This window comes from Calonectris borealis, chromosome 2 (genome assembly GCF_964195595.1).
Source record: "Calonectris borealis chromosome 2, bCalBor7.hap1.2, whole genome shotgun sequence".
In the NCBI taxonomy this organism is placed as follows: Eukaryota; Metazoa; Chordata; class Aves; order Procellariiformes; family Procellariidae; genus Calonectris; species Calonectris borealis.
Window position 1 is genome coordinate 156,535,414 of NC_134313.1, and position 23,379 is coordinate 156,558,792.

The 23,379-nt window shown below is 37.6% G+C and overlaps 1 protein-coding gene across 2 annotated transcripts in view; it reads left to right on the forward strand.

The window, feature by feature from the left end:
- The window catches only part of CCNY (cyclin Y), a 126,875-nt gene extending 108,204 nt beyond the window's left edge, over positions 1-18,671 (forward strand). For both annotated transcript variants that reach the window (XM_075144084.1, XM_075144085.1), the window contains 3 exons: positions 4,864-5,030; positions 9,655-9,817; positions 15,680-18,671. In XM_075144084.1, the coding sequence (XP_075000185.1) occupies positions 4,864-5,030; positions 9,655-9,817; positions 15,680-15,796 (447 nt within the window). In that variant the 3' untranslated portion in view covers positions 15,797-18,671. The remainder of the gene's footprint in view (positions 1-4,863; positions 5,031-9,654; positions 9,818-15,679) is intronic.
- The last annotated feature ends 4,708 nt before the right edge of the window (positions 18,672-23,379 follow it).

Sequence of the window (23,379 nt, forward strand, 5' to 3'; positions counted from 1 at the left end):
GACAGCACAGGTGTATCTTTAGGAGACAAGTCCTAGATTACAGTGAATTCCCACATTAGCTGAGGACCTTGATAAACTTTTACAAATGTTTGCTGCGAGAAGTCGTCTTGTTCTTTTTTTTGTCTTCTCTTACTTGAACACATACATTTAAAACCCAAGACTGAGTCAGGGAGGCCACAGCAAGTGAACAAAACAAAATGCGCTTTTAGGGCGTTTTCAAGGAAGGAGCCAGAACCCACACTAAGCGCCTTCCTCCTGGCGAGGTATTTACCGTCTTCAGTTTTATCAGAAGATGATACAGAGCCTCAGCCCAGCAAACAGTATGTCTGGAGTTGAGCCCAAGTTATCACCAAGGACTCAAGAGTGATTATTCATATCCCTCAACATGCTATTGGAAGATGCACAAATATGGTAATGAGGGTCATGTAAGAATAGTGTCTTATCAAGCTCCTATTTAATTTTTAAAGCGGATTTCTCAAGTATGTGCTGGTGGGCAAGTTTACGCTCCCTTTTTACTTAGGTGTAAGTTCATCTGCTCAAGGTGTAAGTTGATCTGTTATGAATTATTCTACTTTATGTCTTTCCTTGCAATATCATTCTTACCTGTTCTTATAATTTACTTTTTCTTCTCTGAATGCCTTCGGATTTGAGCCCACAACAGAATCCTTACTTGTTTTTCTTTTGTTTTCTTTTTTTTGTTGTTGTTTTTCTCTCTCTAAGCTAGAGCTGCATATAAGAAAGGATATTTTTTTCTGATTTTTGTATGCTTTGTGTATCCTTAGATGTGGAGTATTCATTCAAAATCTACTAAAACTGCACGTGGGAAGTTGAAATTTAAGCGGTTTGCATTAACAGTAAAGGGTCAAATTCAGCACTGATGTGAAGCAAATGAAGTTCATTTCCTAATTTAAGAGTGGCATGATATTACGGCTTCCATATGCTTTCTGCTGATGAAGCTCCCTGCATTAGCACAGTGTATTGCTTTAAAAAAGTCTTCTGCTTCCTGGGGACAATTCCTGTTGTTCGTAATTCAGGGAGCAGTTTTGCTTGCTAAGTTGAACAAGTTTGTTTGTGTAATATGGTGTGTAAGGGGTTTGTTTACACAAGCTGCCTGGAAAGCAAAAGGCAGCCTTTTACACAGCATCATCGGGTAGTGCAGACTCTGGTGGGATCCATGTGCCACTTTTTTACTGAGCTTAGTGTTTCTGTGGTCTCCCAATACCAAATTTTATACATCACAGTCTTTTCAGAGTGATGCTCTAACTGAAAACTCAAAACTCTATTTTTAATAATGGGCTTGAAGCATAATTTGGAATTTGTAGTTTTGTGGTTAAATAACGTTTTGCCTTCCTTATGAAGGAAAATAATTTTTTGAACAGTTAGTGATATTTTGTTTTACAGTATTATAAGATAATTTTATGGTTTTCTTCAGTGTTAGGATGGCAGGCAGGGGCAAATCATAGCTAAAGAAGAAATGGTGTATTCAGGAGTCTGGCATCTGGCCTTTTGAAAAATTCAGCTTTAGTTTTATGATATTTTGCTACCTATAAGTTTCTTATTTTTTAAGAAAAAACCTGAAAAATCAATAGTTTTATCTGTGAGGTCTCATGCTGTAAATATTCTGACTTTGTAGCTGAGTATAACTTTGTTTTTACAGAGATTTTTGAATGTTTATTATGCCTTTTTGTGCCTAACGATGTACCTTGAGTTCAACAAAGTGTCTAAAACACCTGATTAAGGTTAATTCCTCATTAACACAAGAAAAATAGAGAACCCTTTGGGGAGTGAGAAAGCAAAAGGTCTTTTACTGAGACTTCTTTTTTTTACTTGACCGGTCTGTAATATCCAACATACTGTAACTATTCAGACTTTTTGAGTATTCTGTAATTTCAAAAATTCATTGAAACTGTTTTGGCATTGGTAGTATCAATGAGATGATGCTTTTCCAAATAAGATTTCTATGCATCTACCATTTTGTATGTAGGCTCCTTTTATAGGTTAGTTGCTGTTACTTGTTTAAAGTTAGTCCAGTATTTATTTGAAGGTACAGATATCCTCAAAACTTGGGATAAATATTTTCTAAATGTTTTGTGGGTTTTAGCAATTATCTATAAATCAGTCATAATCCCTCTGATAAAAATGTTTTAAATTGGTAATTAAAAAACTTCAACATTATTTTAAAACATACATTTCTTAAAGGAATGTTTTCAGTTTTCTTAGCAGCCACGTATTTCTTCTGTTAGAGCAGAAGTAAATTTCTTTCAGCATCTGTAGAAGAATGTCTTCAGGTATTTAAAATGTAAAACAAAATGCTGGCCCTTCAGAATCCCAAGCAGTGTTCTGTTTTTATGCAGCCTTTCAGGTAGGTATAATATTTTGCATGTATATTGTACTTTCATCAGAGTATCTCATAAAATCTGCTAGTTTCTGTTGGTCAGTGTAGGCTCTTGTAGGTGTACTAGCAACTTAAATAACCACCTAATTGCTTTTTATCACAATGCAGTGAAGAGGGTATTATAAGATCTACTACAAGATACAAAAAATAGGTTATTCTGCAGTAAATGCAAACCTGTATTTTTATAGAGTAGCGTATCAGGACTAATTGTTGGTTTTAGTAAATGTGTCTGTGTTGTCATGTTGAAGCACTTGCGGTTTCAAGTTCTGCTCCTTCATGCACAGCAAGCAGTTCCACGGGTGAGAAACGAAACTGCAGAACAAGTTCACTTCCTTGATGCTAACGAAGACAGTAAAACATTTTGTTTCTGTATCAGAGCAGAATTTACTAACTTCATAAATGACTGCATCTGATTTTCCTTAAATCATTGCCAGAAGAGTGCAGTGAAACCTGTTTGAAACCACCTCACAGCAGACTGAGAAATCTGTTTCTTGGGAGAGGTGGTCTGTTGAGGAGAGAAATTTTATACTTTTTTACACGAGTTCATTGTAATATGACTCTATTAGTGACCATTACAGACACTGTAACTCGAGTTTTATTTTCCTTCAGTAAGAGTAGAAAGCAAAGAACTTACACTTGGTGGCCACTTTGAACAAAAGTTGTCTAATATTGTGTGTTTTGTATTTTTCCCATGATTTTCATGCTCAATATGCAGTTTATACTGCAGAGTGTGCGAGACAGTTCATTTTGTGGGCTGAATATCTGTGTACATGTATTCAGATATTTAAGACTTTTTTTCGTAAACTACATTTTTTTCTGTAAAACTTTAAATTATACAACAGCTGTCCACTGTTTTTGATGATCTTGTTGCCAAGCTCTAATTACTTGTACGTATCATAATTGTGAAAATTAATGAACAAAACTGTATGAGGGATGTAATTGGCCTTGATGTTATTGGTGGCTCATAAAAATATACAAGCTTCGAAATATATGAATTACTATTTTTTAAGTATGTAATATTTTCTACTAATGCTAGATCTTTCCAGAAGCACAAATCACTGAAGGTCGACCCTCTGTGTGCTTCTATGAGCACACATCCTTATAGAAAATGACAAGTGAGCTATTCTGGGTTTTAAAGTTTTCCCCCATGTCCCACCTTTCCCCTTCCCCCCCCCAGCACGTATCCTACATTGAATTTTGGATATATTAGCTATTCTATGGATATTATTTGATTAGGTGCTAATAAACATTAATTTAGTCAAACTGCAGGAGATTTATTATGTGTATTCTTAGCTAGTATATAAACTCTTTAAATGTTGTGGATTGCAGAAGTATTCAGTTTTGTTCACCTCACATGTAAATATTCATAATTGTAATTTCCCTGTCCCTAACAGGGGATAGAGTAGGGGAGCACACAGATCACCCACAACCGGTATTTCTTAGAACGCATTTTGTTCATCAATCTCTTAATAATAATGTAATAAATACATTTTTATGTATTGATCCCGTGGATCCCTCACGTATTCACCCATAGTTCCCTGGCTGGAGCATCAGATGTGGGGGCCAACCTAGCTCTGTGTTCGGAAACAGAGGGTCATACTGCACTCCCCCCCGCCGCCCCCAAGCAGCTTTTTGGTAGGTGTTCAGAAAGTCCCTCCAGGGTCCCTTGTTTCATCAGATGTGCGTATATAGTCCTGTAGTCTTTGTAAATAGTACCCACCACCCTCTTGGATGAGGTCTGGGTTATATGAGCTCTGGTTGATGCTAGCCTGTGTTGGTGGCCTTGGGCAGATTGGGCCAGGCTACGGTGTCCTGAGTTTCTCAGTTCTTGTAGGTCCAACAGGATTACTGTTACTCATCTCCAGAACTTATCGGTCCAGAGGAAACTGTTACGAATTACCTTCTTAGCACATGCTTTTCCTCTCTGTTCAGCTTGCTGTTTCTGTGGTAACTGTTCTTCCGGCCATCCTATAGGTGCCTATAGAACCTCTTCACACAGGCTCGCCAGAGGGGCCTCGCATGACATGATGCCATATCTGATAATTGATTGCCTGTGAATTACAACTATAGTTGTTTGTATGATAACTAGTAACTATTATTAGCATACCCTTGCCTTCCTCATTAGTAATTAGCATTTTATTTATTGTTTTAATAATTTATTTAAGCTATCATTTTAATTCATTCCAACATGTGACTATATTATCAACAGTTACAGATAGAAAAATAACAGTTTTGTTTCTGGTAATATGATCAGAAGGCAAAGGCTGACTAAAGTATGAATTTATCACATTCAGTCTTGAGTTTGGCACAAATGTATGTATTTAAACCTACAGCTTTTTTAGAAGAGTCTTCTTGAGCGCAGATTACTGTTTCAAAATCGCTGGAATGGGTTTATGAGAATAGTTTTCTTTTTCATATCTACTTAATAGCAAAATAGATGCAGTCTTTATTTTAATGTGTTTCCACAGGTATATCTTGAAAGACTTCTAACTTATGCAGAGATAGATATTTGTCCGGCAAACTGGAAGCGAATTGTACTGGGTGCAATTCTACTGGCATCCAAAGTTTGGGACGACCAGGCAGTGTGGAACGTGGATTACTGCCAGATCCTGAAAGATATCACGGTCGAAGACATGTGAGTGCAGTGTGTTTATCTTTGTCAATGAATGCCAAGATCTTTGTGTATGAGGGGGACGGGAAGTTCTCTCATAAATTCTATAAAGTTTCTGTATCTGCATTGTATCTAAACATGGTGGATGCTGGTAGATGGCATGAGGTCTACTTGACAGTTGCTTACATAGAAGACATGAATTATTTTTGTTTTCTGGTTCAAGTGTATTTCACCACTACGTGTTCATGCATGGTGATGGAAACAGACCTGCAGAATATTTAAATGTATGACTTGACAAAAAAACTCACGTCCAATGAGCCTGCATGTATTCACTCCAGCAACATTTAGTGTTGTGCTAGTTCTCCATACAGACAGGAGGCCAACATGTAAGGCAGGAAAAAAATTGTTGTGATCCTAATGACCCTTAGATGATCACCCACTTATTTATTACCATTATTCAAAATCAGTGGTTTTGGATTTTGGGTTTTTTTTCCCCCCTGTATCCTGCTGAGTTCGTTTCCAAGATGTTAAAAATCTAGTATTTTAACTTACAAAGAGAAATTTCCATTTTTCCATTTTTTTTAATCTGATGGCATTCTTAAGTAGTGCATATTGTAACAGCATAGAGAGTTGTGGTATCTGGCTGGATACTCCCAAGTCGTATTAAGAGTATATTCTAACAGTAATAAAAAGAACTGTAATAAGAATAAACACAATTAAGATCTTAATGTTTACAAATACTAAAATGAATGCTCATTTCACTAAATAGTCTAGTGGGTTTTTTGTTTGGTTGGTTAGTAGGTATGACATATATTGGCTGAAGCACCTGGGGTTTGTATCATCTATACGTTCAGGGCTGAGTCACATACCACGCAGGCTTTCCGAGGTGCCCTCACCTGGGCTGGCGTGCGTGCGAGAGCGGTACTGGAAGGGCTGCAGCTGGAATTGGCGCTGGGACGGTGCCGGGGGGCCGGATGCCTTGACAGGCCACTGCGGCTCGTGCATTCGGAGAGTGGCGTTTTCAGTCTACTGGTGCATCCCTTTTTTATAAGAAGTAATAACAATAAAATTATTAAAAAGATGGTTTAGTACAGTATCTGTGTGTTTCAGAGCTCTTTTAAGCAGAGCTAAGTATCTGTTATGAGAAATATATAGACTTGTCTCTGCTTTAACTCCCTTAAGTCAGGATCGCAGCCACTGAAGAGAGTTTGTTGTGGAAAACCAACCTGGGAGGAGGGGAGCAGATGAGAAGATATGTTTATACCGACAGAATGTTTTTTGAATCTCTGTTTGCAATCTCGAAGCAGTGAAAGGCCAAGCGTTTTTGCTAAAGCAGCCCTAATTTAGTTTCTTAATAGTTCGCTGTTTGTCAGATTTATAGCTGGTCTAAAAATGATCTATAAGGGAAAGGTTGAATGTTAGGAGTCAGCTGATTGCTTTAAATTAAGCACGCTCATACAGTACTAGATAAGACTTTATAAATTGTGAGTAGCTGTCATTGCTCCAGTATTAGAAAAGTTATCTCTAAATCTTGTAACAAGCAATTTGTAATAAGGTGGGGTTTTTTCCCGAGTAAAAGTGAAAACACAAAGCTTGCATTGCTGTGGTATGCTGTAGCTACTTTCATTAGTTTTGGGCAAAACTCTCATTTCAAAATAGAGGTGGGAAATACCACATAACGCCATTTCAGTATCTGTTTTAAAATATGTAAGCTACTTTAAGGATAGTTGATGATACTTCTTTTCTGACATAACCCAGACAGAATGAGATTTCCAAAATAAAAGGGGGAGTAGGGGGGACAAGGAGCTAAAATCAGGCCCTTCACATTTCTGTGCGCAATATTATTCCATGCAGAACAATTTGATAATGCTTCCTTGACTGTTTTGAGTGTTCCCTGAATGATTTTGTTAAGCTACTTTTCCCTTGATCCTTTTCTCACGCTTTCGGGTATTCAGTGACAGTAAGGGCCTCCCTCCATTCACGCCTCCTCCAAGGCAAATCTGGGAGCTTTTAAAGCTTTTCTGAAGCTGGGACGTGAGTTGAAGTAGAGTGCTGAACAGCTTGCAGCAGACTGACAGGTTTGACTGTGCCGTGTGACAGTATTAATCAGGAATGGTTATAAATACGAGTTTTGAAATTGTTGATTCTCAGGGCCTTTTTTGAAGGCAGGTGATGAGGCATACTGTGATGGCGTGAAAGGAAACAAAAAAAGAGGTTATTGTTTTTGACAAAGACACGTGATGGTGCTACTGTTAGAAGTTGCACTTGGGCTGTGTAACACCATTACTCACGTGGCAGACCCGTGCTCCCGTGCTAACATAGGCCCTCCTTCTGCACTGCACATTCCCTAAGCCAAACTGTGATGAGTCCTTGTCCTCAAAGCTTTTAGTTTCTTAACCTTTCCTTAAAGATTTCGGTGTTCTTACAAACTGCAAAACCAGAAGCCTTTGGGGAGCCTGTGCTCTCTCTATGGTACTTGGTGATCTGGCTCATGGGCTTTGTGTTTGGGGCTCCTTGTCACTCCTCCAGCAAAGATTGTCGTGCTTGTTGACCTGATGCTTATATTCCTGCTGCCAGTTTTTCCAAATTTTTTTTTTCCTCCTATCCCTAGTGTGGTGGATTTTTTTTTCTTTCTTATTTTTCAGGTAGTTGGGACAGTGCAGTATATGATTTTGAAGTGTCTAGCTCTAGGCAAGACGGGGGCTTCCATTGTTTATATGAATAAGGCAGAAAAACTCTAGGTCAAAATCTTCAACTGCTGTGAATCATTCAGCATAAACGTATCTTGCAAAACATCATGCAGACCTTTCTGAGTTTTGTAAGTCACCAGCAGTTACATTGAACTGTGCATAAAAGCTAACGGAGGACTTGGGAGGACTGAACTGCAGTATGTGTCTGTAATCATTGTATGTAGCATTACCTTGAGTGTCTGTGTGAATTTGGGGAGTGGCCACAGGAAAGCATATGCTAAAGTAGTCTGATGTGGAGGTATCGGGGAAGAAGGGTATGGTGGTTAGTTATATTACATTAGTTCAAATCCAAAATACCTGTATTTTTTTGTTCTTTCTCAGCTGTAGTTAGTCTGCTGATCTAACCTTCGAATCTAGGAAGTAGGGGATAGCAAGAATCTGAGGCTATGTATTGTTCTTAAAGATTTGGGGATGCTCTTCAAAAGCAGTATAGCTGATGTCTTTCCCCATTAAAATAGGCTTTATTATCCATTAACATTAATATTATCCATTAACATAGACCTTTAGGCTTAGCTTGCAGAAAGTAAAATCTTGGCAGTGTAAAAGGATGTTTAAAGGTAACTTTATTTATTGATAGACATCTTAAAATACAATTTTTTTAATTTGGATTTTTTAAAAGCTAGAATCTTCAACGGTGTGAATTCATGCCAAAAAGTCCATATCCAGCTTTTAGATAGTCCTTTAATGTTAATTAATATTTATCATTATGTTAACATAGAATTTTGGCAGAGAGAGAGTGAAGGTAAGGAAAGACAATGATTATGATGTAAGAGTGATATAAGAGTAAAGAGTGAGAAGAAGAAAAATCATTCAGGGTTGAAAAACTACTGTACCAGTACTTTTTATCCTCAGATCCTTCCTCTTCTATTGCCAACTGCCTGCACATTCCTTGCACACTTACACTGCAGTCAAAATGTAACTTAAATGCAATATCATAGTCAGTCACTACCTGCTGGTAGCACAGCTGTGCCATCCATATACTCTTCAGGAAACATGTACAGCTTTTATCATCCATTCATTTTTTTATTTCTCATATCTTGAATTCACTGTTTTGAATATATCGTATGTCCCTGTGTAAGTATTATGTAGGATATCTAGTTACCGTGCTATTTATGAAAATTTCCAGTCCTTAGTTTTGTTGATCTACTTATTTCCTAACATACTTTTTAATGTACTGGTGTAGGTAATAATGTATTGCTATACCAAAGTTTTCATGGGGTGGGAGCTCAAGTAGGACCTCTGTTCCTATCAGGTATTTTGACAAACACGTTTGTTTTAGGTACTGAAAACCAAATGATCACCACTGTGAATTTTGATTGCACGTCCTAGGGAAAAATGTCTTCATTCTGTCATAAAGAAACATAAGACACTATGCTGAAAAATTCAGGTTTCCCATGACTAGTTTTAAATGATTGATTATGAAAGGCTGAAGAGAGTAAATAAGTTCTCCACTAATTTAGGTGTTAGAGTAATTTGCAGCATTTATGAGAGATGTCTGCCAAATTTAGGGCATGTCTGTGTTCTGTGTTTGCATAGCCGTGTGTGCAGATCCACCTAGTGGAGGTACGGCAGAAACGACAAGAAAATTTTTTTCCTGCTAGCTTTTCTTTCCCAGATTGTATTAGCTAAACTGATAAAGGTGCCCCTCCGCTCGCAAAAGTTTGTGTCTGGATTTGATTGGCACTGCAGTAGCAGCTGCAAGGGCAGCATCTTTCATGTTCCTCATTGGCGTACATATGCTGATAGAACTTGGTAGACTAGGTCAAACCTTAGGCTAGGATAATTGCGTCTGGCAAGAATAAGAAATGAACGTGGTTTATACCATTTGCAATTTAAAGTAAATTACATTCAGAGTGCACAGTCTGAAATGTGTTTTCACATTCATCTTCTTTCTACAGGAATGAACTGGAACGCCAGTTTCTTGAGCTGTTGCAGTTCAATATTAATGTTCCCTCCAGTGTTTATGCCAAGTATTATTTTGATTTGCGTTCCCTGGCAGAAGCAAATAACCTGAGTTTTCCTTTGGAGCCCCTCAGCAGGGACAGGGCATATAAACTTGAGGTAAGACACTTTCTTTTTTGATTGCTCAGAGTTGACTATATAGGGGGATTTGGAATTTTTGCATTGTTTCTCCCTTTTCCCATCTCTTCCCAAATAATCCCATGAGATATTAGAGTATCATGTGCCCCAGTTTTCATAACTGTTTTGTTTGTGCTTTGGGTATTCATGGATGTGGGGACAGCTTTTTGGCCCGATTTGCTTCATACCTTGTCTTGCATTTCTTTCTCAGTTCCAGTTGTCTGAATTGGCCTTATGAAAGTACCCACAAGTTCTACAATGACTCTGTTCACAGTCTGGTTTTGTGTGTTCATTTGGTTTCTTAAAACTGATTATCCATCTTAAAGGACAGAATATTAACAAGTATTGCTGAAAATAACTATTGCATGTGCTTGTTATCTGCTACTGCTCCACTTCACGTGGATCCAAGTCTGTTATCTCCTGTGGTGTTTTTCTCAGTAATGGGAAAACAGAAATGAGCACACATCTTCAGTGAATAAATCATGAATGCTTATGAGACCTGAATATACCATGTGCAGAAAGCACTATGTCGGATGGTCTGGACCTGTGAAATGCAGGGCATTATGAATTCCCACAGACACAGGAGGAATTTAAAATCATCAGCCAATTGTGGGCACTCTGCAAGACTGGAATCTATTTTTCCTGAGCTTTCTGATATGAAGTTTTTTAAATACGGGCATTATTGCATGAGTGTGTACACATTTTGTTACTAATTTTGAAATTTGTCATTAGATGCTGACTGCTTTTGACATCGCATTCTTTAGTTCTATAACAGCTTTGCACTGGAGGTTGTTTGCCTGTGGGTTAGAGTGAGCTTTGCATGTTCTGAAACTCCTAGTGCTCCTGTAAAACAGGCAGGCAGTACTGGAGACGTTTTTGTGGGGGGAAATGGTGCGTGGGAAGGTGAATTGACTTGTTTGTGACTGTAATGGGAACAGAAAGTGGTGGAGAAAGAATCAAAGCAGATTTCACTAAAGTTGTATTTCTCATTCTTTCTAAATATTCTTTCTAAATTTCACAGATATCTCCAATAAGAATGTAACTTGATTCTGTGTGTGGAGTGTGATGTAAATTTGCATCAGATTTTGTTTCTATTGAAGAGAATTTTAAAAAATGAAAATTAATTGGGATTGTAATCTTAAATGAAAAGAGGTAGTTTACTAAGTTATTAGATGATGGGTCTTGATACTAAGTGCCATTACATATATTAAAAATGAGTGAATTACTTTTTGAAGAAAATTTAGTACACAGTGTTTTCCAGCACTGTCAGTCTATATCGCACACAATGTATAACAGCGGGTTACAAAGGAAGGTAACAACGATAGCTCCTAAAACCTTAGAAGAAAAGAAAATAGGAAATTACTGTAAATACCCAGAGAATACTGGTGGGTTTTCTGTACTAACTAAAGAGAAAGCATATTTAAAAAGAAATAATGCAATATTTTTTCAATAAATCCGTATTATTAAACATTTTCCCATATTGGGGATGCTTTGTGCTGCTAGCAGAAGTTGGCTGTAAAGTAACCCTGCTAGCCAAAGAGGATGTGTTCAGGGAAGAGGATGAGTATCTGCTGTGAAACCAACTTGGTCTACCAGCTCCTTGCTTCTGTTCCGTGGCCAGAAGGAAGGGAACATGATGGGAACTGCCTTGTTCCCTGGCAATACTTGGTTGTCTGTCATTAGTGTGCCCTTGAAACTAGTTGACAGCGTAATTTATAGCCTAGTTCCTTGAGTACAGTTAAGCATTTAGCTTGCCAAGAGTTATCAGAATGATTTGCAGCACTTTTCTGGGTCTCTCATGTGCTGTTCAACCCAGAGGTCTCTGGTTTTTAAAACAGTTGCCTGGATTAGTGGAGTAGATGTAGTACCACACAGGCTGTGATATTTTTGATACTGAGAGAAAAGTTGCAGGCTGTGATGAAAGACAACAGACTCATAGCAAATGTATGTATGCATTGGAAGGATTTGCCTTGTCTGGTAAACTGAAAGGACATTGCTCAGTCCTAAGATTTAAAACAACTTATTTATTGACATTTGAGATCACAAAAGGTCTTGCATAGAGAAATGGTTATATTATAACACATTTTTCCTAGTTTTGCATTTTCAAGCTATTTATGTATCTAAGCAGGAGTATTAGATCTGGCATGGCAGAATATGCATTGCTATTTCTGCAAATATCATGAGGTTGACATACCTGTGATTAAAAAAAAATGCCAAGAAGACCAAGGATGAGGCTAGTAAATACTGTTCCTCATCAAATGGAAATGCTGGACAAGATCCATCAGCTTAGAGGTGTTATAAGAGGTTATAGCACTTGTTAAAAATGGCATCGCTTTCTGGAGCATCTGCAGTGGATGTTTTTCCTTATTTAATGTTCCCACAATTGACACTTAAGAAGCAGCTTTGTCTTTTAAATGTCTAAATGAAAGTAATTTTTTCTTACTTTTCATCAGCCTGTGGCCTAAAAGCGTCCTGAATTTGTTATACCAGTCCACCTAGTAGCCAGAAACCATTTTCATGACCCCTCTTTTTTTTTTTCCTCCATTGTATGGAATCATGCAAGTTAAAAATGTCAAATAACCTTTCATTAGATCATCCAGTCTGTCCACCTGCCAATGCTGTTTGTTCCAACCAGCATATGTTGTAGTGTGTTTTCTCCTTCCTTTTAATTACGTCAAATGTCAAGGCTTCCTTTGCTTCTCCTGAGAACTATTTTCCAATATGGGAGATTTTTCTGCCAAGAAGGTTGTTGGATATCCAACCTTAATCCACTATTTTGTAATTTTCTATTCTTGCACCTGGTTATTCTCCCATGTACTGAGCTAAATATGAGTCACATTCTGCTCTTTGGGATATAGTCCACAAAACGTGCCTACCCTATTTCTGCTTGTGATCTTAGCACTGTGCTTGTTTCAAGGCTAGATTTTGTAAGAGCATTCGTTAGTGCACTCCCAATTTAACAGACTGTTGTCTGAGCTTTTTATTGTTAGGATAGTGCTTGAGCACGTAGTTCAAACCCTTTGTGCCATATTTTCTTGACCCTAAAAAGGTACAGTCCCATAGATCAAACAGACAAAAAAGAAGAGAAAAATATGTAAATTACAAGAAGAGAAGTGGCTTCCCACTGTTGCAGTGATTGCAATCCTGCGTGTTTTGTATGTTCAGAACCCTCTTGGCCAAGAAGCGAAGGGAGAGCAAAACTCCCCTGCTCTTTTGTCAGGAGTAACCCAACTGCTCTTCTTTCATTCTCCATAAATTAAGGAGAACCCCCGTCATCACAGCTTCTAGCTGTTCTAGTGATTTTTTTTTTTTTTTTCATTTTCCTTATATGTAACCCTTCCAGACTTAGTGCTGTCTGTCCCTGCTAAGTTCTCTCTGGTTTATCCATTTTTTGGGGGTGTTGCAGCACTCGCAGTTGTGTGCCTTTGTGCATTCCCAGCAGTGAAGCCATAGCCAGCCCTGCTGCTTTCCTGCCCTGCACAAACATGTGCATGCAGCCAAAATTTATACTACTACTACTACTGCCTTTCTCCCCACTCCTTTCTCCTTACCCACTCCTTCACCAGTGACAAAGTCTCGTCTAGAGTCATATAACTCAGCAGAGGAACTGCTAGTTCTAGTTCTGTATGCATATATATAATGGAAGAATATATACGTATGCATTTTTCTAGCTGATTACAGATACTACAACCAAGTCCAACAAAATTTCACGATTGAATGGTTTTGCTGTTTTTAAGAATGTTTTGATTTCATATGAGAAGTGGTCCCTTGCAACTGTCAAATACTGGTTTCTTTTTCTAGCAATAAAAGCAACAGAAATATCAGGTGACAGAAAGGTGTTTATAAGCTATTTGGATTTATTTTAACTGAAGGACAATAATAAATATTTACAATGTTCTGCTTTTGTCTTGTTTCCCAATATGTTACGCTAAAGTTGATTAACTAACTTGCCAAATTGGCTCCAAATGTCAATTTTGTAAATTACTTGCAAATGAAGAGGCATCTTTAAGTACAGGATTGCTCTAAACAGCAGTCAATGTGTTTCTTATCCATATGATTAATCACCAGCGACTAGAGATGCCAAATATTAAGTGCCGCTTCCAAGCAAAATTTCATTTTATCTGGCCAAGTGCCAGAACAGAAATTTTCCTGTGAAACAGGCAATTTTGAAGTGATTACCTTCTCCGACTGTTTGATGCCTGAGGTAATAGCCTGATCTGGCAGCTGAAAGAAGCTGAGCTCCACCTCAGTACGCCTATTTGCCAAGACATGCCTTGGCACATTATTTCATGATTAAATGCTTTTCATCTATTGGATTTTAAGTCCGATTGAATTGCATAAACTTTCTTAGTCCATTGAGTTCCTGGTTAAATTAAATAAAATGTTATTAAGCAGTTCTAAGTGAGTTAAATTATGGTCTACAAAGCAATGGGAATGTTTGTGTTATTTTATTCTGTTGTCCTCTTCATGTGCACCAAGAAAGAAAACTGCGTTCAAGAATGTTCTTAACAAAAGGAAATTCAGTTTCCAACTAAAAAGTAGCAACTGGTTTCTTGGTAGTCGTGGTAGGTTTTGTGTTTTGGTTTTTTTAATTTAACCATGTTTTATGGCTGGCTTGACCAAAGCGTTAGGTGAACTTGCTCTCAGATGTATGAGTTGTGTGCTTCTGTCATACCTGCATCTGGTCTTTGCAGGACTATTAAAATTAAAGTACTCTTCACTGCTACAACTTGCTGTGCTATATCAGTAAAGATCAAAAAAGAAAGTGATGATCAGTGGAGTCAGGCTGTTTATTTGTATTGCCTTGTTTTATAATCAAACACTTGCACTGGTTTTGTTAGTACAGTACTGTTTATTAAACATCCTATCTTAAGACACCACTTAAAAGCATTCCTGAGTAAATAAAAATACTGGTTTAGTTCATCTTATTTTTTAATTTGACCTTGAGTACTCCTTGCAGTGAGCTTTCTCTGCAGTTCTGCGTGTTTGATCGCCAGAGTTAACATCCCTACTGATGCCAACCATAGCCTGTCCCAACCATATGAACTCTAATACACAATATTTTAGGGCACAGTGTATTTGTGCATATGAGGTCCATAATAAATATTTGTTTTAAACTTGGCTAAAAACAGTAGAAGAAACATAAGACGTTAACTCCAATATAGTATAATAGGAGTCGACATTTGAATAATGTTTCTCTCTCTCTTGAAAAGGTTTTTAACATTCCTATGTATTTTTAATGCAAATTAAATATGAGTTACGTTTCCCACTGGCACCATATAAGATAGCCTGATCACACAGAAAATCACCATCTCCTTCTGAAAGGCAAGTAAACATCAGCTCTGTAAGCAAAGCAGGGCGAGTATTCTGCCAGACCATTTATCAGTAGAGAAAAATATAATTACTACAAGGCTTTTTAGGAAATAAAAAAATTGAGCCATTCTTTTTATAAATTCTCCAAATATATTTGCAATTTCTACAATTGTTTTATTAAATTTTCCACGATTTTTCACCAATGAAGTGCTATATGTGAGTTACCATGTGGCAGTGGGTAAGCATTGTCAGCTACCTCGATGAGATTTGTGATGGTTAATCTGTAAAGAAGAGGCTTGGAATACGCTGAGTCCTTCAAAAGCAGCTGTGGTGGGCAGTGCAGTGTCAGTGTGTTTCTTTGTTTAAAGATTAATGAAATGAGAGAGAGGATTTGGGGAGAAGCTCTTCATGTGTTTTGCTTAATTAAGTGACTTTTTGTAATTCTACCTATAGAAATCTGCATTTAGTTTTATTTTACTTGTACAGCTGTTGTCAGTGCAATTGAGGTTTTTTCATTCTTTTGTCTTGCAGGCCATTTCCCGCTTGTGTGAAGATAAATATAAGGACTTCAGGAAAGCTGCAAAGAAACGGTCAGTCAGTGCTGACAATCTGACTGTGGTTAGATGGTCCCCTGCTATTATCTCCTAACAGAGGAGACTGGAATATTCCTACGGACGTACTGTTTCATCCATCCATTTTTTGGGGGGTGGGCTGGAGGCGGGGGGCTAAAGAAAAAAGACTTTTAATTTTTTTTATTTTTAAATCTGTCAAGCTGCCTTTACAGTGCCTCCCCATTGTGTAGCACACGAGTAAAATACCTAGTGGAAGGAGAAATGGAGAAATCAGTGTTCGGGAGAGAAGATGGGCAACGATTTTTTTTTCTCACTTTTGCTAACAGCTTTACCCTTTTATGAGGAAACAGCAGATCAGGTGCTTGGAAGAAGAAACAAAAAAATGAAGTAGAGGCAGAAAAATATTTAAGAACTGTGCCATTTTCTAATATGCTGTACTTATGAAGAGAAATGGCAGCATGAAAACAAACCATGTAGTCAGATGACTGTGCACTAGAGGAATGAAGTTGGGAGAGTTCCATCCTAAAGGTTTCTCTTAATATCTTTTTAATTTTTGTTGTTTTTTGCATTCCTCATTGCTGCTTCCCAGGATAAATTCTTCCCCTTGCACAGCAGCAAATACGAAGTCTGTATTTACAGTAGCACAAGCCCCTGAATAAATAGCGTTGGGTTTTTTCACTGCACTTTCTCTGTAAGCTGTCTTATTAGCATTATTCTTCATAATTATTATGCATATGTTATATTTCTTGTATGCCTTTTATTGTATTTCAAAAGAGAGAACTTGACCATAGTGCTGAACCAAAAGTGTGTACAGGGATCAGAAGATCTTCGTAATTTCATGATGTGTTTTATTTATAGTATACTTGGGTGCGTGTGCCTTCCTGAGTTTTTGGAATCATTTATTTTTCCTTAATATAAAGATACAGTTATTAAAGTATTCAGATGGTGATGATAAGACCTGGGCCAAATCTCTGAAATTTGCAACAGATCTTGTGATCCTTTTTGCAGATTTTCATAGCATTAGAAGTTTAGCAGAATTCATTTTGAGGGAAATTTGTTTTTTTGTATGGCCTGACTAGTTCATTCCTTCACCTCCAGGTCCATTGTTGCAAGCAATATTCTCAATTTTTATATGTTTACTTTAAATCAAAGTGAGTCTGTTTGTATAAAATAAAAAAAAAAAATTAAAAAAATTGTTCCAGTGAGAAGGCCTGTAGAAGAGCAGAATGGAAATCTTAACAAGGTATTTGTCACAAGTAGATTCGATTTTGAAGCTAAAATAAACCCTCGTATTTTTCAGCGTAGGTGCTTATAGAAATTAAAAGTAACCGAACTGTGAACATAACTTTCAATTCTGATTATTAAGCTCTTCTGTTGTTGTCACTAGTTGTTGCCCCCTTGGAATTTGTAAGAACCTTTTATAGAAAATAACTTGTCCGTATAAGCATATTTGCTTTATAATGCCCCAGGGTGATTTTTTTCCCCATTTTTCTTTTTTGCACAGTTTAGAAAGATACAGCTGAAAACTCTCAGTTCCCTGAAATCCTTTCTTTGCAACTGTCACTGAAATGAATGGCAACAGATGTCCCTGATTTATGCACTACTGTGGTAAACCATAAAGATTCCGTATTTGTTTTATTAAGCCCTATGGGCTTGTAGCAAACCTAGGGGCCCAGAGATGCACACTTGACTTCCAGTGCAATGCTAATCGGATGCCTCCGGGTGGAGAGGCACTGACAGGATTGAAGTAGTAATACCAAACAGTTTTCTGTTAACTTTCTAATGTGATTTGTGTAGTTTGAGACATGAAGGTTTTGTCCATAAATTCTCCTGATGTCCTTTGGGCCTTTAAAATAATCTAATTCTCATCACTTCTTGTTGTGCCAATGCATCAGAACTGTGAGTATCCAAGTCCATTTTTCCCTTGAACATGGAATGTAAGGAAAGTGTTTATAACAATACAAATGCAAATTACAGCATTTGAAACCTCTTTACAGATAGTATCAAAAGGAACATTTTCAGAGCATTTGAAATTCATCCTTTATAAGCAGAAATTTAGGCTTTAAAATATGTAAAATATTTTGATTTATCAACACTTTGCTAAACTATTTTCCATTTAACTTGATATCAGGAATATTGGTTTTATCCATTTCTGGGTGATAGAGATATGAACTTTGGATTATGTAAAGATCTCAATGCATCTACTATAATTTTTGTGAAGTTTATTAAACTACTTTAAAGATTGTATAGTCTATTTATTGTATGTATGTACATACAGTCTGATACTTTAAAAAGTGGATTCCGTAAAACCTGGCTCAGTCTTGTTCAGACTATTGAATATCGTTTTAGCCTTGTGCACTGGACTCTACCTCTGTATAGGAGAATTTTCCATATTCTTAATTAGTACTGATTCTGTGATTAACTTGGTTATGTTTCTTGCACTAAGAATTAAAAAAAAAATCTGCTGTAAGTGTGGATTTTTTCTTTAGTTTAAGTTTTGCCGTATGAATCCTCTACATCTAGGTGGGTGTTTCTTTCCTTCATGGTTATAGAATAATTCTTTGCTTTTTCTTCTGGTTTGTTCCAGGGTTGCCCAAAAATACAGTACCTGTCAGTAAATCTTAATGAGTGTCTTTTGTTTGCAAGGTATTCTATACCATGTAATTAAAAATGAATTATTATTTAGGATTATGTTGTGTTTAGTGTAGTTTTTTAAGCATTACTGTATGGAAAATGCCATTGCAAGGTTAGAGGATCACCCGGGGTGTGAGAAGGGAGGAGAATCAAATAGTGTTTTAATTAACAGCACAAATACATTGTGTTTTTCATTTCAGAACCTGAAACTAAATTTACTGTAAATGTTTTCTGGATTAAGGTTTTCATTATTGCTTTGGTCACCGGCTCGGAAACGAAAAGGTGTAGGAGATGTAATAAACCTGTCCCTTCGAGCATCATTGTCTTAATGAATTATTTTTATATGTTGAGCCAGTGGGCCATTGGTTTGGTCATTTATGCACTGGTAATTGGAGAAATATTTGAAAAAGGCATCTTGTAAGGGTTTTTATTCATGCGTCCCTCTGCAGCCCAGAGATGTTTCCCTAATTCCTCTTTCCATCTGCAAACTTGTTTATATTTCTTTTTTTTTGTTTGTATTTATATTTTGTCCGTGGTATATATCATTCTGACAGACACTGTTCTTTGGGACTGGGAACACTGGAGTCACGTGTCAAGTCAAATCACCTTTTCCACCTTCCACAAACCTTATCAGTCTTTCAAATTATACACATTTTCTATTGCTAAAAACATAACAAAATCCTGTCCCATAGCAGGGTAACGGTATCCTTTTCATTAATCGTATTTTTGTTTATCTTTTTTGAGAGAGAGAGAGAGATCGGTGTATATGGTTTAGTTTCCCTTAGCTTATTTAGCTTAGTTTATCGTGTAAACTAATAACATGATGGAAGAACTGTTTACATTTATGGAGTCTTAGTTCAGACTTTGTTTTTTAACACCTCTTTCTCTACTTCCTAGCTTTCCTAATGCCAGAAACCTTAGATATAACCTAAAGATTAGAAGTAGCAAAAACCTCGTCAGAAAAGGGTGGTGGTGTATTGGTGGCAGATGACAGTGACATCTGGTAGTGTTGGCTATATATAAAAATAGCAGTATGTGGGAGGGGATAGAGGAATTGAAAGGGCAGAACCAGAAAAAAACGAAAGCCTTAACAGCTGAAGCAACAAATTATTTACAGTTGTCCTGTGTTGGTAGCGAACGTTGCATTTTCCAACGGCATGTTTAAACTCCTAACTGAAGTGCTGCACATCCACTGCAGACTCATATTGATCTCTGCTTCTCTGTGGTCTTCATAAGGAATTCACTCAACGTAGCTTTTAGCACTTCCCTCATTTCTGTTTCGAACGCATTTCTGTAATCAGAAATTTTTTTTTTTTTTTACTTAAATTGACAGTTGTTGAAAACATCTGCCTACCTCTGCAGTGGAGTGCCCACTTAGTGTCTCTAATAGGTTGTGAGAAAACAACTCAAATACAAACACAAACATACCCGTGTGAATGCGACCTAGATGCATGCGGAAATGTTAGTATCTACACCCAAAGTGCAGGAAGTGTCTTTCTCCTGTTTCTGTTTTTTCTCTTCAACTGAGCTACATCTTAAGGAAACCACCGAACTGATGAGAGTTTGAGTTGCGTAGACTAAAGGTAGTGACAGAAGACGCGTAGCGACCACTGTTAGGAGAAAATGCTTTAAAAAAGGAAACGAGATTTAGAAGAAAAGCTACTGATCGTAAGGAAACCAAAAGTGACATAGATTATGATGCTGAAAATGATTGTTTCATAGTGTGTATGAACCTGCTTTTCTGGGTCCTCTTCTGAGAATCCACAAAAAGTGGCTGGTGAATCCCAGAACCATGGCTTGAAAATGACTGAACGCATTAGCCAAGAAAGCCATGCTTGAGTTTACTTCTGTTGTCTGGGCTGGTCATCAGGCTCTTCCCATTAAAGAAAGAAGCAACAAGGTGGCAGATTGAAGAAGGGCAGGTGACAGAGCAGTACAAATAGACTGTATTTCTTGTGTTCCTTCTAGAATGGTTGGACTGATGAAATTTGATGTGAAAAAAAGAGAGTTGTTTTTTCATGCCCTTTACACCATGTGTAATGTGTTTCAGCATTATCGGCGGAGACTTTCAACTGTTATTAGCTGGAGATACTCTTTGGTGATGATACGCTAAGCAAGCTTCTTGGTGTGGTGATAGGTGACAACAGTATACCTGCGTTTCCCATATGAGTTGTCCAGAATCTCTGTAAGTTTGTAAAGCTCACTCAAGGCACTGGACAGTATCTTTTGTGAAGACGTCAATGGTCTCTACAGATTGAGAGCAGCAAATAAAAACAAAATGTAAAAAATTGTATTTGTGAAACTGTACAATTTCGGGCTTACTCAATGTACTTACATAATTTAGTTTCATACTTGTTTTGTTTTGTTTTTCCTTGCATCTCTGACACTTAGACTGGGGTGCTGTGGTAACTAACGCAGTAAAACTTTGAAGCTAGAAAATCTTTGGAACTAGCGCTGCTGCCCCCTTTGAATTCACTGGCGGTGAAGCCCATACTCAAAAGGCAGATGAAGACTTACTCGTGTGATGCGCTTTACTAAACCAGGCGTTAGAGTAAGACACCTCCTTCATGTAAGAGATTCTGCAGCGCGTTTAAGTCTAGAGCTAATTCTTCCCTTATCTATATGTTTTGTTGCTTCACTGCCTCTGGGTTTTCATGCCCCTTTATTTTAGACATTAGTACAAATTATTCTCCATGGAAACTGTATCTTGGGAACTGGCAGCTGCGATACACTTGCTGCCTTATATTTAAGCAATACAGATCATCGTGTGACCACATACTTCTCTTTCATGTATTTCAGGCAAACTAAGCATTCTTCTGTGGAAAAAGGAGAGGCCAAAAAGATGGGGTTTGGTGTGCTGGAAAGATTATGGAGCAGAATTCGGTGTGCATAGTTTTAAAATAAACCAAGAAATAAAGACAGGCAAATTTATTTGTATCTTCTATAGTGTCAATACCAAAAGGCATTAATGATACTTTAAGTGGCATGATGTTGTTAAATTTCTTGGGCGAGGAGTTTGAGGGATAATTGTCTCTCTTCAACTGGACAGGACATACAGATTGTATTGCCATACATCCTAGGAGGAGGAAGACCGGGTTGTACTGAGCAAAATGGCACAGAAGCAACACCTAAAATACATACACCAAATAATCTTGGATATCGTGCATTAGAATTGCAGGACTGTCTTGGTGTTGATACACAAGCTAGCAGTGTTGGGAAAGTATTGGTGGTCACCTTACTTGTAGAATTACATCCTGTTCCTTTTCTGCCCTTAAAGTAAACGGTCATCCTGTGTATGCAAAAGCTCACTTTATCAAGTACTAGAATATAATCAATAATATTTGGAGGTAGACTTTACCAAAAAAAAAAAAAAAAAGTAGAAGAGCTCCTGTTAAGAACAAAAGCTGCTGGGGGTAACTTGGCGGTGCTGCGGGGCTTCATCAGTATGAACATTGTGTGAAGAGAGGGGTAGAGAGAGTGTCCTGCTTGTGACACCTCCCAGTACGTCACAGTCAATGACACTTTTGAAGTCACAGGGTGAGAGGGTGAGAAGAATTGCAGACACCCCCACCTACCCCCCCAAAAAAACCCCAAGTCCATTGTTGTAGTTACAGTAATTCTGCATGGGCACTAGCAGAGTTATGAACAGAGATGAAAAATTATGGTCCGACTACTTTATGTAGTCGCTTTGCACAAAAGGGAAAATGGCTTAAATTTCCAAATCACCCAGCATTTGTAACATTAAATATTTCACTTACTTATTACTATCAGCAAGTATGCACCTTATATTTTACCATAGGAATGAGTCCACAGTCTGAATCTGTACTTTAATGGTGCTTTATAGGGCACCGATTCTAAATCCGTCCCCTAAGAAACAAGGACTGATTCTTGTATGCTCGGAAAATAGTTGGGTATATCTTGAGTATTTTTGAATACTGTCAGGTAAAGCGATCTTCCAGATCTGCTTGGATTTAATGCTTTGGATCAATGATTTCTTCTGCTGGACAGAAATAACTACTACAGAGTATAAAGCGGCAGTATTGACTTCATCTAGAGAAATTATGGTCATGTCACCCTGACACCGAGCTTCAGTGAACAAAGGACTGGCCTGATTCTTCTGCTTCCCTGTTTGATAATGAATCTACTTCTGAATCTCAGTGCCAACATCTTCAGTGTTTCTGACCTGTGAGAAATCTAGACCATGAAATCACTGCTTCTCTGTGGTGGCCTGTCATTACAGTACATCAGAAAGGCTTTTTTTGTTCAGCTCTGTTTTGTTGGCTGTGGCAGAACAATGTTGTTCTGCTCCTTAAAGCATGCAGATAGCTAAACCATGCCTTAGCTAGAGCTGTGTGCCTGGATATCTGATCCCAGCTGCGACATTTTCCCTTCAACTTTTCTAAAAGAATTTTCTTTTAGAAAAAGAAACCAGGGCAAGAAATCAGTCATGAATTTTCTCTCAAATACATAGATTGCAAACGAGCATCTAATTTTCCCATTTCAGATTTGTTTTTGTAATTTCAGACTTCAGCTGAATTTTCCTTGACAATTTCAGTATGTGAGTGTGCGTGCAGCATTTATTTTTGGTATTAATTGCATTAGATAAGGAATTTCTATGGTAGTTGCTAATAGAAAAAGCAATTATTTTAAATGTCATTTGAACCTGTTGTTTGGCCCCCTGAGGAATGCATTTGTCTGGATTCTTCGACTTACTAAGAATAGGTAAATCCAATGATACAAGATTGCAGGTTTTGGCACTGTCCCCTTCATATTGTAACATGAACACTGAACTTTTTACAAATTACAGTATAAGCTGAAAGCTTCAGAGGACTGGGGGGACAGGGAAGAGAAGAAAACGGGAACTTTGATTTCTTCAGCAGATTCTAGTATCTGTCCGTCTCCCTCAGCTTTTCTTCTTCGTAAAGTGCCCTTAAAAACAGTTTCAGCTTCTACTGCTGAATGTACTGTATTCTCCTGAATGCGGAATTGCTCAGGCTTTGACAAAAAAAAAAAAAACCCAACCCC